The sequence below is a fragment of the Lissotriton vulgaris genome, chromosome 2_1, assembly GCF_964263255.1.
Source record: "Lissotriton vulgaris chromosome 2_1, aLisVul1.2, whole genome shotgun sequence".
Classification (NCBI taxonomy): Eukaryota; Metazoa; Chordata; class Amphibia; order Caudata; family Salamandridae; genus Lissotriton; species Lissotriton vulgaris.
In genome coordinates this window covers 2,134,184,460-2,134,202,033 of record NC_141687.1, presented here as the reverse complement: position 1 = coordinate 2,134,202,033, position 17,574 = coordinate 2,134,184,460, and the positions used below count along the sequence as shown (strand labels likewise).

At 46.9% G+C, this 17,574-nt stretch overlaps 1 protein-coding gene across 1 annotated transcript in view; it reads right to left on the bottom strand.

Annotated features, from left to right (window-relative positions):
- Positions 1-17,574, bottom strand: part of LOC147733821 (protein KTI12 homolog) — a 448,752-nt gene that overhangs the window by 116,938 nt on the left and 314,240 nt on the right. The window contains exons 6-7 of the mRNA XM_086959025.1: positions 8,865-9,024; positions 8,720-8,782 (exon numbers count right to left, since the gene is read on the bottom strand). Of these exons, the coding sequence (XP_086815151.1) occupies positions 8,720-8,782; positions 8,865-9,024 (223 nt within the window). The remainder of the gene's footprint in view (positions 1-8,719; positions 8,783-8,864; positions 9,025-17,574) is intronic.

Below are 17,574 nucleotides of genomic sequence, written 5' to 3'. Positions count from 1 at the left end.
GACGCCTGGCTGCCAGAATGATGTTGCAAACTTCAGGAGGCAAGTCAAATGGCCTCTACTGTCGCCGCTCAATCTCCATGCATGGAGGTGGAGACTGGACAGGTTCGGGTGGAGGACCGTCCCCTGCTGCTGCGACAGAAGGTCCTCCTGAAGAGGCAGACGAACCGGGGGATCGACTGACATACTGAGTAGCTCGGGATACGAGTACCTTCGTGCCCAGTCCGGAGCCACAAGGATGACTTGTGCTCGGTCGCGCTTGATCTTCTTCAGCACTCTGGGCAGAAGAGGTATAGGCGGAAAGGCGTACAACAGACCGCAGCTCCACTCACGACGAAAAGCGTCTCCGAGCGAGTGCCGCCTTGGAAATTCCAACGCGCAGAACTGATGACATTGCGCGTTCTCTTCGGTGGCGAATAGATCTAACCAAGGCTCTCCCCAACGCAGAAAGAGGCCTTGCGCCACGTCCGAGTTCAGACGCCATTCGTGATCATCGAGCACCAACGGCTGAGTTTGTCCGCCCTGGCGTTCAGAGAACCTGCCAGGTGTTGAACCACCAGAGTCACGCCCTGATGTTCCAGCCATTGCCAGAGGCGCAGAGCCTCCTGGCATAGGGTCCACGACCCCACACCGCCCTGTTTGTTGCAGTACCACATGGTGGTGGTGTTGTCCGTGAACACCTGCACTGCACTCCCTCGGACAGACGGGAGGAATGCTTTCAGTGCCAGACGAATCGCCCGCAGCTCCAACAGATTGATATGGAGCCGGGACTACGTGCTCCGGTTGGGGAAGGGAGAGGGATCTGCCGTTGACCCAATCGCGGTCCGTGAGCCACCACTGCAGCTGTCTCGCAGTGCCCTCCGAGATCAGGACATGGTCGGAAAGGTTGCCCCGGTGCTGGGCCCACTGAAACTTCAGGTCCCACTGCAGAGCCCGCATCCGCCACCGTGCGTGATGCACCAGAAGGATGCAGGAGGCCATCAGCCCCAGAAGCCGCAGCGTCAGCCTGACCGAAACCCGGGATAACGGCCCGAAGATCGGAATCAGGGCCTGAATATCCCGGACTCGCTGTTCGGGCGGGTAAACCCGAAACTGCGCAGAGTCGAGAACCGCTCCAATGAAAAGGAGCTTCTGAGAGGGGCACAGGTGTGACTTCGGCACATTGATGGAAAATCCCAGCCTGTGCAGGAGATCCGCCGTAGTCTGGAGGTGGTTGACGACTGCCTGGGGCGAGCCCGCCTTCAACAACCAGTCGTCTAGGTAGGGGAAGACAAACCCCTAACCTGCGCAGGTGAGCTGCGACCACCGCCATCACCTTCGTGGACACCCGTGGGGCGCTGGTAAGGCCGAAGGGGAGCACGGTAAACTGAAAGTGCTCGAGGCCTACCGTGAACCGCAGGTAACGCCGGTGGGCCGGCAGGACGGGGATGTGGAAATACGCATCCTGCAAGTCCAACGCTACCATCCAGTCTCCTGGGTCTAGGGCAGCCAAGACCTGAGCCAGTGTCAGCATTTTGAAGTTCTCCTTCCGGAGGAAGCCGTTGACGTTCCTCAGATCCAAGATAGGGCGTAGGCCCCCTTTGCCCTACTTGGGTACCAGGAAGTAGTGGGAGTAGCAACCATGACCTACTTCTGGCCCAGGAACGCGCTCGATGGCCCCCTTGGCCAAGAGGGCCGAAACTTCCTCCTGCAGGAGCCGCAAATGATCCCCCGATACGCGGTGGTGTTGCGGTGGCATGGCTTGAGGGGTCGTCTCGAAGGGGAGGGAGTAGCCCCTTCGGACGATCTGCAGCACCCACCTGTCCGAAGTGACTGTGCGCCAGTGAGAGTGGTGATGGCGAACCCTGCCCCACACTGGCGTCACATGGGCCGAAAAGCACGGACTAGGAGGGTTTTGAGGCGGATGCTGCGGGGGCAGGTGTGGATTGGCTCCGCTTGCCTCCCCGACCGCCTCCACGGCGGTTTCCACGGCCACCGCCGCGCTGGACGACAGTTTGCGGCGAGTGGCTGGCGGCACACGTGGGGACGCCCCTTCCTTGGCCACGAAAGGAGCGAAAGGCACCCACTTGCTGGCGCGGGGCCGAGAGGCCCAAGGACTTGGCCGTAGCCCTGGAGTCCTTAAAGTGCTCAAGCGCGTGGTCTGCCTTGTCGCCAAAGAGGCGACGGCCATCGAACGGCATGTCCATGAGGGTATTCTGGACATCAGCCGAGAAGTTGGCGGATCTGAGCCAGGCGTGGCGTCGAATCGCCACCGTCGTAGCCATCGCTCTGCCCAGCGAGTCAGTTGTATCCAGTCCGCACCTGATCGAATACTTCGCTGCGTCCCGGCCCTCCACTAGGGCTTGGCCGAGTTTGGCCCGTACCTCCAACGGACACTCTGGCAGCAATTCCGCCACCGTTTCCCATATAGAATGGGTGTAACGGCCCAAGAGGCATGCGGTGTTGGAAGACCGCAGTCCTAAGCTAAGGGACGAGAATACCTTTTTGCCAAAGGCCTCGTACCTCTTGGATTCCCGGTCAGGGGGAGCCGACGGGAAGGCGGTCTGGGAGTTAGAGGCCTGGATAACCAGACTCTCGGGGGTGGGGTGGGTGGACAGGAAACATGGGTCGCCCGGAGCCGGGCGGTGGCGTCTGGCCACGTTCCTATCTACAGGCGAACCTGTAGCGGGCCTGGACCAAGTGCCCAAAAGAACGTCCGACAAGGCCTCATTAAACGGCAGCATAGGCTCCATGGAGCATGACTGCGGCTTAAGGACCTCAGTGAGGAGGTTAGTCCTCACGGCCGCGACGGGGAGCTCAAGGCCCAAAGCCTTAGCAGCCCTCATCAACACCACACTATATGTTGCGCCCTCCTCCGAAGCCACGGATGGAGGAGAGACGAATCCAGTGTCTGGAGATGTGTCCAGGCCACTGGCCTCCCCAAGGTCTCCTGTCCAGTCCATGTTAGACTGACATTCCCTTGTCAGAGGGTCCTCAGACCCCTCCCAATCCTCCTCTTCCCCCATCTCCTGAGACTCAGGGTCGTAAGTGAATGAGGATGGATCATAGGGAAGGAAATCCCCGACCGGCGTCGAGATCGGCGCCGATAGGCTCCGTCCCGACGCCGGGACCCATACAGAGGAGGCATTGGGGACGGCGTCGGCCGAGGCCGACGCCGGAGGGGACACCACACGGACCGACCCCGGGGGGGTCGTAAGGTCCACCGGGGACGATCCAGCGCCCGACGAGGGCCGAACGGCACCCTGCGGCGTCGGGCCCGAAGGCACCGACGACGCCGGGACCGCTGAACCCTGCGGCGCCGAGCCCGAGGGCAGCGGCGGCGTCGGGATCGTGGAGCCTTGCAGCGCCGGCGTAGAATACGCCGGCGGCGTCGAGGCCGCAGCACCCGACGGCGTCGCGGTCGCATCCCCCGACCCACTAGGGCCCCCAGACGGGTTCACTGGGCCCGAAGGCGCCGCGGAACCCGTCGGAGAAGAAAGGGACCTCATGGCCATGAGGAAGCGCTCTATCTCCTCCGGCGTTGCGTTCAGCCCAATGACCGGGGGGTAAGGAGCCGAACGCGGCGCCCGCGACTCCCGAGGAGCCGCGTGGGCGGTGTCACCCGAACCCCCGGCCGCATCGCGCGAGCGTCGGGGGGAGTCGGAAGAGCGATGATGTCTCTTCGGCTTCTTACCTGACGACTTGGACCCGGAGGAGTGGCGTTGACTCCCGGAGCTGTGACGGCTCCGCCCCCGCGACCTGTCCCTCGACCTCCCGTGGGACCGGGACCTCACACGGCGCGGGGCCGACTGGCGGATCTCGAGTCGCCTGCGGGACCGCTCCCGCCTGGCCTTCCTCGAGAGGGCCCGACAGTCGGAGCAGGCCTCGTCGCCATGGTCGACGCCCAAACACGTCAGGCACAGGCGGTGCGGATCCGTAATCGACATGAGGCGTTCGCACCCGTCGCAGTGCTTGAAGCCGGGCATCCCTAATGGCACCGTCGGAGTCGTGAAGACTTCGAAATAGATCAAAAGATCCAAAAAGTTTGTCAAAAAATGACTAGGGAACTGCTTTTTCCAGATCTGCGCTGGCTGGCGCGGAAAAAAGAAGAACTGACGTCAGCACGCGGAGGCGGCGTCTAAGTACTCCGACGACGTCATCACGGCGCCCACGACGTTGACGACGGACGCGGAGCCGCAGACGACGCCTACCGACGCGCAAGGGTACTGCTACGCAAAACTTTCCGGATCCAGTCTGACGCCTGGGGATATTCTAAGGTAAGGAATCTATCACTAACGTGTCTCTTTCAGATATCCCTGACACCCTCTTGGGCTGCGAGCATGACTCTCCCAAGTTGTGTGGTCAAGCCGTTCCGGCACTATTATTTGCGGATGACACTATTTTAATTTCCCAAGCCCCTAAAGGACTCCAGAACCTTCTTAATAAATTTAGGTTGTATTGTCAGGACAATAGCTCGAAATTAACTTGTCCAAAACTAAGGTCATGGCAATCAACCCACATAAAGGTTTTAATAAAACTTTTTATATAAATAATGAAAAAATTGAAGAAGTCCAAAGTTTTAAGTACCTGGGTATCACTTTAGATAGTAACATATCTTGGAAATCTCAACTAGAAACCTCAAAGATCAGACTAGTTCAGAATCAAGCTCCTATTTTAAGGAAACACACAAATAGTCATTATAAATCAGTTACTCCAGCAATCACTTTGTTCAAATATAAAGCACAATCTGCTTCCCTTTACGGTGCAGAACTCTGGGGACATATCTCGAAAGGCACTTTCTTGGTCCAGGAAAACAAATTTATCAGACAGTTGCTAGGTATACCTATCTCTACTCCCCTTACTCCGGTTATATGGGATCTTAATTTTCGCCGATCAGATGACCATGCTGCATTGCGCCCATTGTTATATTGGGTCCGTCTCTGGTCCACTGACGAGCCAGTGGACTACAGAGAGGCTCTAAAGGAGATAATGGCAATAAAAAACTCTACATGTTTCATATGGCTGGCCTACATCGAAAAATGGTTAACAAAGCTGGGTTTAAGTAGCTTATGGTCAGACCCGATTTGATTACCAATAACTCTAAGAAATTGTTAAAGAATAGGTATTTGGAATATATTAAAGATTCTGTGTTGAGAAATCCTAACCTGGGGACTCTGACCCTTGGGTTCTTCGAATTAAAAATGGATATGAAACTAGAATCTTTTATGGACGAAATCTACCCACCAATGGCCAAATCTTTATATCTAAAATTTCGCTATAGTGCCCTCCAAATTAAATCTAGGACTTCGAAATGGCACTGCAATAAAGGACCAGGAGGTAGCACTGGATCCGATTTATGCGAATTATGCGAAATGGGCCTGAGGGAAGACGAGTCCCATGTGTTATTTATATGTCCCGCTTACTTATATGCAAGGAAAAAATGGCTAAAACCCATATGCCAACTCCTGGGCCTTCGCCATATTAAAGTTGGCGAAAGAGTGTTTAAAGGTGATACTGCACGCCCAATAGTATTCAGTCTAAGCCGCTTCCTCCTATCAGTAGCGATAGTCAGGAAGAGAAAAGGCTATAAAATGTAATGTAAATAGAGAGATGGCATGACTGTAGTTCAGCAGCTGAATGTATCCTGACTTGTGCCTATTGTATTTGAACTAATTGCGCATACGTAATCTTTACTGGAACGTGTGTGCATTATGTAATTATCTAATGTAACCCAACTGATATTATTATTACCAAGTGGTGCATGTAACTGAATATGATCTAGGCTTATATTGTAATTGAATACGATCTAGGCTTATACTGTAACTTTGACTAGATAATGACAATAGGAATTGGCCTGATCTTAGTGTTTCCTGGTACTTTATTTTTATTGTTTCATAACATCTTTTTAAATATTATGAATTGCTATTTAATGAATGTTCCTCGAATATGTGCACTGATTTAACTGAGAAGGACCTTGCTGCTAGTTCTCCTTTATTCTTCACCTGGTATTGTGTAGATATATATATATTGTATTATAATGTTTTAAAATGTATTGTATTGCATTCTTGTAAGGTTGTTAACCGAAATAAAGAATAATGAAATGAAAAGAACCGATTTTTTTTAAAGATTACAACTAAACGAGTATTCCATCTTCCTGTAGTTTCTTCATCTCGGAAATCCACTTTCAGGCGCCAGACTAGATCTGGGAAATTTTGAGACAGCAGTAGTTCCATATTAGAACCAGTTGATGTCCTAGATGCTCCGACTGCAGCCTCATCAATTTACCCGATATTATATTATTAAAACACCACCAATGCGCTGACGTCCGGTGCACATTTTCCCCATCCATCAGAGGCAAGATGATGAAACCTTGGAGATGACAGAATCACAAAACTACAGTGTACCACAACAATCAGGTATGAAGGACCAACCCTCTCACCATTCAGAAACATACAGGTGTTGGGGCAATGAAGAATATGCAGGGAACTAAAAGTAACCATTAGAAAGCTTATTACCAAAGATAAGTAACTTTTCTTCTCATGGGCACTTTTTCCCCTCATCTTTGAAAGGATCTTCTAGTGAGATCTTGCTAGAAGGAGGGACAGAAGGACAGACAGGATATCAGGAAATAATGAAGTTAAGGCCTAGTACAATTAGCCTTGCTCATTGGTTGTGAATCGAGACCATAATGTTCCAGAAACATTTGCTGAGATGAGCTAGTCGCTGCTCAATGAATGTTGACCACAGAAGCGTCTCTGGACACCCATCAAGGACGGAGCAAGCAAGGATGCTGGGGGGGCGACGAGGGAGAGACAATGAAGGTTGAAAAAATCGGAGGACGTGGAGGAAAAGGGGTGAAGCTGGGAGGAGGTAGTGGACAAGATGTGAAGTACACCTCTCACCCTAAAGAAGGTAAGTATGATGACTAGCTCTAAGATGAGACTGCCTAGAGTTAGTCCTCTAAGAAAATAGGGAAATCAATACAGGACACTAATGCCATTGGTCTTGATAAGCAAAACCTTGTACAGTTTGAAAACACGGTTTCTTGTAGAAATACTTTTGTGGACTTTCCATATTTTCTATATCCACCAATTTAAGGATCACTAGGCATTCTTCAGTATTGCAATTTCTTCATGCACCTCTGTTCTTTAAACAGCGAATTGCCTGTAAAAATAAAATACAAACATCTTTGCTGCACATCAGGAGCCTTGTAAATTCTTTTCAGTCTCTGATTACATGGTTGTGAGGAAGCCAGCCTAAAAAAACATCTGCATGGCTTCTTTCACTAAAGAAATATTTGGCCAGATGCACCAAGGGTTTCTGGTGTCGTAAGTCCTCAATCTCTAAAATTCGGGGTTTGCGACTGCAAAAACCTTATATATGTACTAAACCAATTTTATGATTTGCAAAAAAGGTTTAATAATGGTTACCCCTTTGGTTTTTTGAAAGGACGTGTTTTTAAAGTCCCCTCAAAATACCAAATGGGTACCTTATCTATCAATGGTTTGCAACCAGCATACCGGTAGCAACCAACTGATGAATTAAGACTTCCAAGTTGGGGTGGATGTTGGTTAGGGGGAGGCTAACTTGGATGGCAACTTCAGTGCTGTGAAGTTCCTCAAAACTTAAAAAAAAATTATAAACAGCAGTCCATTCTTCAGGGCTGCTTTAAAAATAAAAGTTCAGTTTTGAAATGCAAGGACAGGCAATGGTAATCTGCTGCAAACATCCTGGTCTTTGTGGCCAATTGGAGGTAATCACAATTTGCGACGTGCCTAATGAATATTAATTAGGTAGGTCGTTTTGCGACTCACTTCAAATTGTTATTTTACTAACCAACCTATTAGGTAGGTTTGCAAACGAGTTTAGTCGTTGCACAAGTGTGGTAAACAACTCTTTATCTAAATCTTTTTTAGTACATATAACCTATTATTTTTTGGTGCCAAAGAAGTCCAATTCAGTTATAAATTGCTGCAAACTGCTTTAATGTAGTTTTCAAATAGGAGACAGTGACAGTGGCTAATCCGAGTAGGAGATCTTGCTAAAAACTACAGCGACGTCTTTGCTCTTAACAACGGAAGAACAGGAAGAATAGCATTTGTTTGAATTTCTACTTTCTGCTAACAGAGGCTTTGTGTATAGATCTGCAGTAATTGTAATCAACGATCGTGGTAAACTGTACTGGTATTAAATAAACATACAGAGATATTAAAGTGCAATTCAAATCTTCCAACGCACACTGGAAACGATTTTAAGAATTAGTACGAAAGGTGCCCTTGTTCCTACCACTGAAGCAGAGAAAAATACAGGATTCTCCACCTAGCACTTAGTACTAGAATGCCATTTATAAATGTGCCTTAACTAATTCCTTAGCAAAGGCTCTGAGGCTTTGAACCCAGCATAAACTAAGAAAAGGGGATACCAGAAGAGCAACATCCAGGAGCAGTCATAACCTTAAAGTGCAGTATCTTCTACAACGCACCAGAGCTCCTCACATTGTTTGAGAGAGCGGCCATTTAAATGGAACTGGCCAATTGAAATAGTAGGTCCTTGAGGGAAAAGGGACACAACCTGCCTTTCTGCCATATAAGAAAAGTGTACTGCTCTGGAAAGCTTATCCATCTAAATGCATGCATGCAACATGTAGACCACCTTTTCTTTGATAAGTTATTTGCACAAACAATCCATTGAAGTAGATTTACCTAAGTGCTTTAAATAAGTTAAATAGTAAGTAAATACTTACTGTCACAACATCTCGCGTAATTTTGTCCAGCTCGTGCAAGAAATTAGTGGATGAAAGCGGTTGCTGTGTAAAATATAAAATATTAGAAATGTTTGCATCTATAAATAATTTACAATTGTAAATTTAAAGTGTTCGATCCACGTACTGTTTGTGTTGACTGGTTTGGAGGAGGGGCTTTCCTGTGGAAAATGGCATCACAAATGGCTTCAAATGGCAGTGTGTCATCTTTCTGCACAGTGAATATAGGACTGTCCCAGCGGTTCCTTGAATCAGGGGCTTCGAAACGCTGTACAAGTGCATTAAATCTGTAGGAGAATGGGGCATATGCAAGACAAACATTTTTTTAAGTCACATCATACAAAAAGGCACGGTTTCAACATACATTTTTAGTTCTTGAAAAGGCAAGTAGCTGCAAAACAGGCTAAAGGCACAGAGCGATTGAAAGGTTTTGTAAGAAGCATGAAAAAAGTACAAAATAGGACTTGTAGAGTGAAAGGAGTCAAAGTAACTGGGTCGATACAAGAGTACACTAACTTTCTACATTGGAAGTTGTAAATAACAGTACATTTGATTCTGTATATTTCTTTTGTCCTCCTTTAGGCCTTGCTAGATTACTGTGTTTAACTATTAATATTTCCCCTCTGCCACGTGGCAGAGGGGAAATTGTAATAGTAAAACACAGTAATCTAAGAAGGCATAAAGGAGTGTAAAGAAATATACACAATCAAATGTCAGTGACTGGTTCACAGCCAAGTGTGTCTGACAACAAGTGAGCAAAGCGCAGACTGAGGGAACCTGACCAAGAGAAGGCATAGGTTATTTCCCCAAGACCAGATTGAGGGTGACTAGCACAGGGCAGGATGAGGGTGTCTGGCCCAGTCAAGTGCAGGCTATGAGAGGCCCAGCCAAGGGCAAGAGTATGCTGTAGGATACCTACCTATTAGCAGACTATGGAACCAAGCCAGGTTCTATGCTGGGAGGAATAAATAAGAGCAGGCAATATGTGGGGCTTAAACAAGGACAGGCTACTAAACAAGGTATATGGTGACCCAACAAAAGGCAGACTATCTAGACAATTTCTGTATCAAAAAACCCAGTGTGCGTAATGACTTTGGAACAGAGAAGTTGCATATTCAATCAAACCAATGTCAAGCCACTATTCTCTTGATAACAATTAGCAAACTACTCCACCGCCCTTATTGGGACCATTGTGCATCAAAAATTAGATTCCCTCACTAGACCTAATTCGGATTGTGTTGCAATGCTACCAAGAGTCTAATGGCTTTTCAAGCACGTCAACGAGTATACTACATTCTACCCATCAACCAAGATAATCCAACTATGTCTTGTGATGTGCCGGTATGGGCTACTATCCAACCCTCCTGCCCTAATTGAAGTCCCTTTAAACCATTTAGCAAAAAGAATTAGGTAGTTATCTTTAGCACCCTTCTCTATGGTAGATAATCTTATCTACTTGCAGATTCCGCTGCTTGTTAATTTCCCCAGGCGACAAACTGGATCCAGAAACGCTTGCAATATCGCAATCAACCTCCTTTGCTATTTTACACCACCTCTGTACATAATGACATGGAGCCCACATACAGGCATCATCCGGCGAGCTGATGGCAGTTTATTCATTAATGCTTTCAGCATCCTAAGATGCAGAGAGTAACTGACAGATTGAGAACACTGACCTATGTCAAACTAACGTATTAACTTCCAAAAGTCCACACCATATGGTAAGGGTGGGCGATAGAAATCTGCAGCTAGATGGAGTATCCACCAGAAAAGTGTTACCAAAGGTAAGCAACTTTTTCTTCCAATGGTTACTTCTAACTGCATATGACCCATTATGAGAATCAATTGAAAAATAATGCCCCGCCTAAGGTGGTGGGTGTGAGGAGCAGACTGGACTCCAGGAACTCCCGTAGAAACTAGCAAGCAAAAAGACCCTTCCCTGCTGACCTAAGAATTAATAGAGTACTGCCTGGTAAAAGTATGGATATTCCACCACGATAAGGACAGACTTCAAAATGACTTTACCTTGTTTGCGCCAAGTAATTAAATGAAGAGCTGATGACCTACCTGGTACTGCTCAATCAATGTAGAGACAAAGGGTCCACTGTAGATTCTAGAGGTGTAGCCTCTTCTCCTAAGGGCAGAGAGGAGAACCTAGAGAGCATAATGGATGGCCCCATGTGGAAGGGTGATGTCGCTTTCAGAGGAAAGGATGCCTTAGTCCTTAGAATCATCTTGCCAGTGAAAATGGTAGTGTATGGAAGTCGGAAAAACAATGTCTATAGCTCACTGAATCAACATGCAGAAGTGATTGTGTTTTGAAATACAACTACATAAAGGCTCAAAAAGAGCATTTATAAGGAAAGTGAGGACTAAATTAAGTCCCACTCAGGCATAATGAAGAGGGCAGTGAGGAACACGCGTGAATACCACATCACAACTAATGATATGAATAAAGAGAAATCATTAGGCAAGAAAGACTGACAGTTGCCAAATGCAACCTTCAACAGTACCCACAGCATGGACATGTAAGGTCAAAGAAAACACAAACAAAAAGAGACCAGAAAACATAGCTTGTAAAAGAAACTGCTTCTCTCTGCACCATTCGACTAACTTGAACAAACTGCCTGAGCAGATTGACTTTGTGGAAAGTCAGCAGCAAAAAAAGAGCATCCACCACTTCAGACAGAAAATCTAAACTGCTAAGCGGCTTTCTCTCAATCTCCACACATGGGGGCGTAGATTGTAGCAGGCAGGATGTAGTTCTTTGTCATGTTGACAGAATAGCTGATAAGCCTAAAGAGAAAGCTGAAGAGTAGGTTAGATGCTGAGGTTAAGCAGTTTGGTGTACCAGACCTCCTTGCCTAATAGGGACCACCAGGATCACCTGTGTTCGGGCCCTGCCTGACTTTCTTCAGGACCTGTTTGATCAGAAGCAGAAATGTGTATAGGAGACTGGAATACCATTAACAGCAGAAAGAGTGCTCTAGAGACCAACTAGGGGGAAACTTTACAGTGCAGAATGCTTGACAGTGTCTTCAGAAGAACAAGTTACTTACTTTTGGTAAAACTCTTTCTGGTGGATACTTTAACCGCATATTCCTCACCATTTGATTCCCCCTGGGGGGCAGATTTGCATGCTGAACTTTTTCAGCAAATGTTCAGCGTGCCAATAGGTGGCAACATTGCCAGCTTACTGCATCAGGACTTGAAGGCAAAGAGTCCTTTATAGGCATCATCCCAGCATACAGATATCAGTTTTAATTTTTTTTACTTCCTCACCCTCAGATGAGGGTGAACTGTGACCGACAGCAAACATGACAGCATGCCTGTCCTGTCTCAAGTTCTTTTTAGAAGCCCAAAGGTCCACTCCACATAATGTGGAGATGGGTGCCAGTGAGGAATCTGAAGTTAGAGTGTCCACCAGAAAGAGCATTGCTAAATATAAGTAACTTGTCATTCTGATGGACACTTAATCAGATTCCGCACCTTTTAAATAGATACCTCGCAACGATGGAGGATCTTAGGTGCAGACTTTGTACCTGGAAGTCCTTTAAAACAAAGTTTGTGATATAGCCCTCTCTATGGACTTGAGAACGAGACAGTCATTCTTGTTGAAGGTGTGAACTGACATTCCTCGCCAATGCCACTAGTGGAATGAGCCCAAAGGCCTTCAGAAGGTTCTGTATTGGAAAGGATAATCCATCTGAACAAAGTAGTTTTCAAAACTGCCATTCTTTTTTTTAACAATAGCAAATACAACAAAAAGCTTGTTCTCCCCCAGATTACCTTAGGCTACCTTAGTCCCTTGTACGTAAAAGCTAAGGACCTTTGTAGGATCTATCTGATAAAGCCTCTTCTCCTACTTAAAAGGATGAGGCAGAGAGAAGCAAAGTAGGGAGAGACATGGACTTCCCACATGGAAGGGTAAAACCACTTTCGGCACAAAGATGCATCAGTTTGTGAGAGAAAAATGGCGTAATCACAGTTGCACTTACAGTGATAATGAGGAAAACTGCCTTGATGGCTAGCAGGATAAGAGGACGACACTGTGCATATAAAGAACGTGGGGACTACTGTGGCATTATAAAGGGTGCAGAGGAAAACGTGTGAATTCATTCAGGAAAGTATTACAACAAGTGACTTAAACAACGAAGGTTGGTCAGGAAAAAAACAAAAGATCGATAAATAAACCTTTATGGTGCACATAGCAAAAGCTTACTAGGCTAGTAATAAAAAAAACAGTACATCAGACAACTTGGTCGTAAGAGTATCTGCCCGACGGTCCACACACTAGGTCGTAAACTTCATAGAGCAACCAGAGAAAATTGGTTTGGGGGAACAGGCAAGACAATATCTACTACTTCTATGGGCACATCAAACCCTCTCAGCTGGTTCTACTCAATCTCCATGCATGGTAGGGGGCAGGATAAGATTTTGCTATGCAAATGACTTGCAGTTACATCCAGCTGATGGGTTCTGCAGGTCATTCATTATGGCTACAACCTCCCATTTCAATCTCCGCCCCTCAGTTCTCCAAACGTCCGCTCATCATGCCTCCATCCTTGACCAAGAATGGCTACACCCTCTCATTCCAATCTCCGCCCGCTTGTTCTCAAACGTCGGCTCATTGTGCCTCCATCCTTGACCAAGAAGTTTGCTCACTGTTGGTTAAAGGAGCCATTTAGAATCCCCGAAAAAAGAATGAAGTTTCTGGGCTTTCTCTTCAAAGATGTCAATCGGGGTTTATGAAGCATTCCCAATGATCACTCCACTGCATACAAAGACTGAAGGGCCTGCTTACGCCAACGAACCTCAGAGGCGCCAGATGGTGAAGGTGCTAGAAGATGCAATATGAGCAGGATGTGAGTAGCCTAACAACCATCAAGGCTGGAAAGTAGCTTTCACTTGCAACATCAGTATCATAGCCCAAATGTCCCAGACTCTCCCCGGTGATGAAAAGCCTTCAGGAAGACTGTGTCCAGAACGGCTCCTATTAAGGGAAGCTTATCAGATGGTAGAAGATAGGACTTGGGCTTTTGATGAAAAATGTAAGAGCAGAGAATTAATAACACCACTTCCTGAAGGTTAACTGAGACTGAAACTTACCTTTAACAGCCAGTCATCAAGATACAGAAATATGTGGATCCCCAACTGGCAAAGATGAGTAATGACTACTGACATGACCTTCATAAAACTCTGCAATGCTACTGTCATGCTGAAGGGCAGTACAGTGAATTGGAAGTGGTCCAATCCCATTTAAGGTGGAGAAACTTACTGTGGGACTGTAGGACCAGCACATGAAAGCAGTGTCCTCTGGACCTAAGGTCAACAGAACCTGAGTGAGTATCATTATTTTGAACTTCTTGAGGAACTTTTCTTTTTGAGGATAGAGGCAAATATTCTGAGAGCTAAAATTATTCCCAGGCCATTCCCTTCTTGGGAACCAGGATGTACCTTGAACAGCAACCCAGGCTTCCCTCTGCCTTGGGTTTGAGTTTAATACTTCTCTTGCCAAGTAACAATCACTTCCTTGAAAATATGAAAATAAAAGAAGAATGATCTGCTGATGGCTAAGAAAGAATGGAGAAACACGAGGAGGTGCTTGAAAAGGGATGGGTACAACTATGCAATTTTGAAGAATCCATTGGTCTGACGTGATGGAGTGCCAGTTGAGGAAGCAGCAGTGTATTCGACCCCCTGCTGGACACAAAGGGCTGAACGAGGAAAAATTGAGACTAGTCAGCAGTGGTGCCAGGCAATCAGGAGGAGGAAGAGGAGTACCGATGCTAGTTTTAATAACCTTATCCCCTACTCCCAGGACCACAAAAATGTGAGAACTGCCATTGGCGATTGAAAAGGCCCGTCAACTACCCACAAAATATCCAATATTGCTGATGGAATTGGCAAGTGGAGGAAAGCAACCAAAAGAAACAAGCCAAGTCTCTGCTGTCCTCAAGCCAGCAGAGCAGAATCCCCTTATGTTAAACAATCCAGCCCGATCAAAAGGAGTGTCCATGAGTGAGGCTTGGAAATCCCCAGAAAAACCGAAGGTAAGCATCTAAGTGTGCCATCTGCTTTCAACACTAGTGCCCATGGATCAGGCAACAGAATCTGAAATCCAGGCCCAACTGTAAAATATATTTAGCCATTTCAGGGCCATCTGTTACTGTCTGAGTGAAGAAATTACATAAATCTTCACACTAAATGGATTAAGCCTCATTTCCCAGATCCCAAGGGCCTGGAGTTTAGCGACCAAGGAGACCAATACCATTCAAGGATTAAAGTGCTGGCTTAAGAAAAGACCCTCTTATCCATCATATATATTCTTTTTGATCTGGTAAAGCAGTAGATAATGAGAAAATATTGATTTTGCTCATAGAAGATTGTACAATAAGGCTATCAGGAGTGGGATGCAGGTCAGGAAGGTTGGATCATATGATACGGGTCTGTTTTATCTTGCAATACATCTACTCACTGGTGGAGTTGAACACCACTTACAGCAGGACACTATGAGGAGACAATCATGGTGTTGTTAAATGGCAGCAAGTTTCATATTGACGGATTGGGCTGTACAATGTCAGTCAGGAGGTTGGTATTTCCCTCCACTGCAATGAGCTGCACATCTCACACCTCTGTAGATCTTTGAATTAAGACTACAAAATTAGTACTGTATTCTGTAGGGGGCCCTTGGGGCAAATTCAAGTCAGTCTCTGGTAAAGTATCCATTTTCATTCTGGAGATTGAATTAAAAACTAGCATTAGTATAATAATGCGAGAGCAAGCTTTCAGTCATCTCATTATCATCTTCATTATGGAAAACATGCTCAAGGATTTGAAATGCATCCGAATAAGAACCAACTAAGGCTTCCATCCTCCTGAATTACTGCCTCAGAGGAAAGCCCAAAAAAAAGGCTTCCCCAAACTGAGGTTTGGCATCCTATAGCCAAAGCTTGTTCTGAATACAAATCAGAGTCAGAGATGCAGCAGGTACTGGTGACAATAGAGAAATTACTGATGGAGCCTGCGGCAAAAGAGGCATAGCAGGCATAATCTAACCAGGGTCAGTTGGCATCAGTGAAGAACCCACTGACAAAAACGGACTTGGATCAGGACTGGGCCCATTTCTTATGCTAAGCAAGAATTTAGATTCTCCTCACTGATGGGCTTTGGATGCATCAGTGTTAGAACTGGCATCTTTGGCGTTGTTTCCCCTGTCTTTTTGGCCTCTACCTCCTGTATTTTTGACGATGTTCTGGATTTGGTTCAGACTGGGCTCAGAGCCCTCCTGCACAAAGGGAACAAAGACCTTTAGGGGTATACGTACAGGACCCCTGACTACAGAAAATTAGATCATCCTGGAATCAAGAAGGAACCTCTGCCAAGGATAAAGCTGAAACTGAAGAAGGAAGAATGTCCTGCTGTTGCTCTACTGGACTGACCTGCTGTTGCTTTGCTGCCAAGGAGAGGGGAAGGACTTTGCTTTGTGCTGTGTCGCCTTGCTTGAAGGAATCTCCAAGGGCCTGAAGAAGAGCTGGCTCCCTGTTAAGAAGTCCCAGGAAGAAAAGGACTTCAGCCCCAGCTTCCCTGAACTCTGCTGAGAGAGTTCTGTCCTTCCTGGAGTGCTTGGATCATGTGTGGTGCCTCTGGAAGTTGTACCTGTGTTGGGAAGTTGGAAACCAAGATTTAGAGAACTTTCTGCAAACTTTATCGCATCGCTCATTTGCTGAGTGCACCCCCGTCAGTGCGATTAAATTCCTGCCGCTACGAAGGCCGAGATAGTCGCAACGCCTGTTGCCGCTGCCAGAGCCATTGCATCCTTTGTTTGCGGGACGCACCAGACCGGTGTGGGAAAATTACCATCGCTGCGAGGATCGTCGCAGAGCCTGCCGTCACTGAGTGAGATCGTCACACCGCTTACTTGCGGACCAAATCACTTCGCTGAGAGAATCGTCTCAGAGCCATCGCATCCACTGGCCACGAGAGTAGAAGATCGCTGCTGAGCCGCGCATCGTCGCCGCACCGGAGATCGTTGCCGCCCCAAAGATCGTCGCATCATCTCTTTTGCGCCACACTTCCACGAAAACCTGTGCACCGGAATCCACGCATGGTATTGCATCCCTCCCTGTACAGACTGGAGTCACCGCAACACGCACGCTACATCGAGCGAGGTTGTGGCATCGCATCCCCAGGGTCTCAGGAGTGACACATCGCTTGCTTTTAATCGCTACAGCTTTTCACTTGGAACTTTGTCTCATTTAAAGGTACTGTTGGCTAAAACGTGATGCAACTGTGAACAATTCTAACACAACCTTAAGAAATGTTTTGAAACCATATTCTGGAACTGTGTGTGTATGTTAGATTTTTGTTGTTTTGGTCTGGTGTAGTTTAGATTAAAGATACATTTATTTTTATAAACTGTTGTGGAGTCAGTTTGAGGTGTTTTCACTGTGTTACTGTGAGTGTTGGTACAAATACTTTACACATTGCCTTCGATAAGCCTGACTGCCCGCGCCGAGCTACCAAGGGGGTGAGCAGGGGTTATCTAAAGAGTATTTCCTCCTTACCCTGACTAGAAGCAAGGGTCCCTATTTGGACAGTGGTACCTACCTCTGCCAACTAGAGACCCACAGTTCTAACAATCAGGGTGCATGTGCCACAGAGCAGCATGATTTAAATCCATGTCATTTTAGGGGCTGAAATCCCAGCACACTGTCACAAAGGGATGACACCTATATGTGGCTCTATGTCGTAAGTATTGTTTGGATTCGCAATCCAGTTTCATATCTAGGAGAATTCCCAAGGTGAGGAATCTCTGGTTATAGGTATCCGTCGTA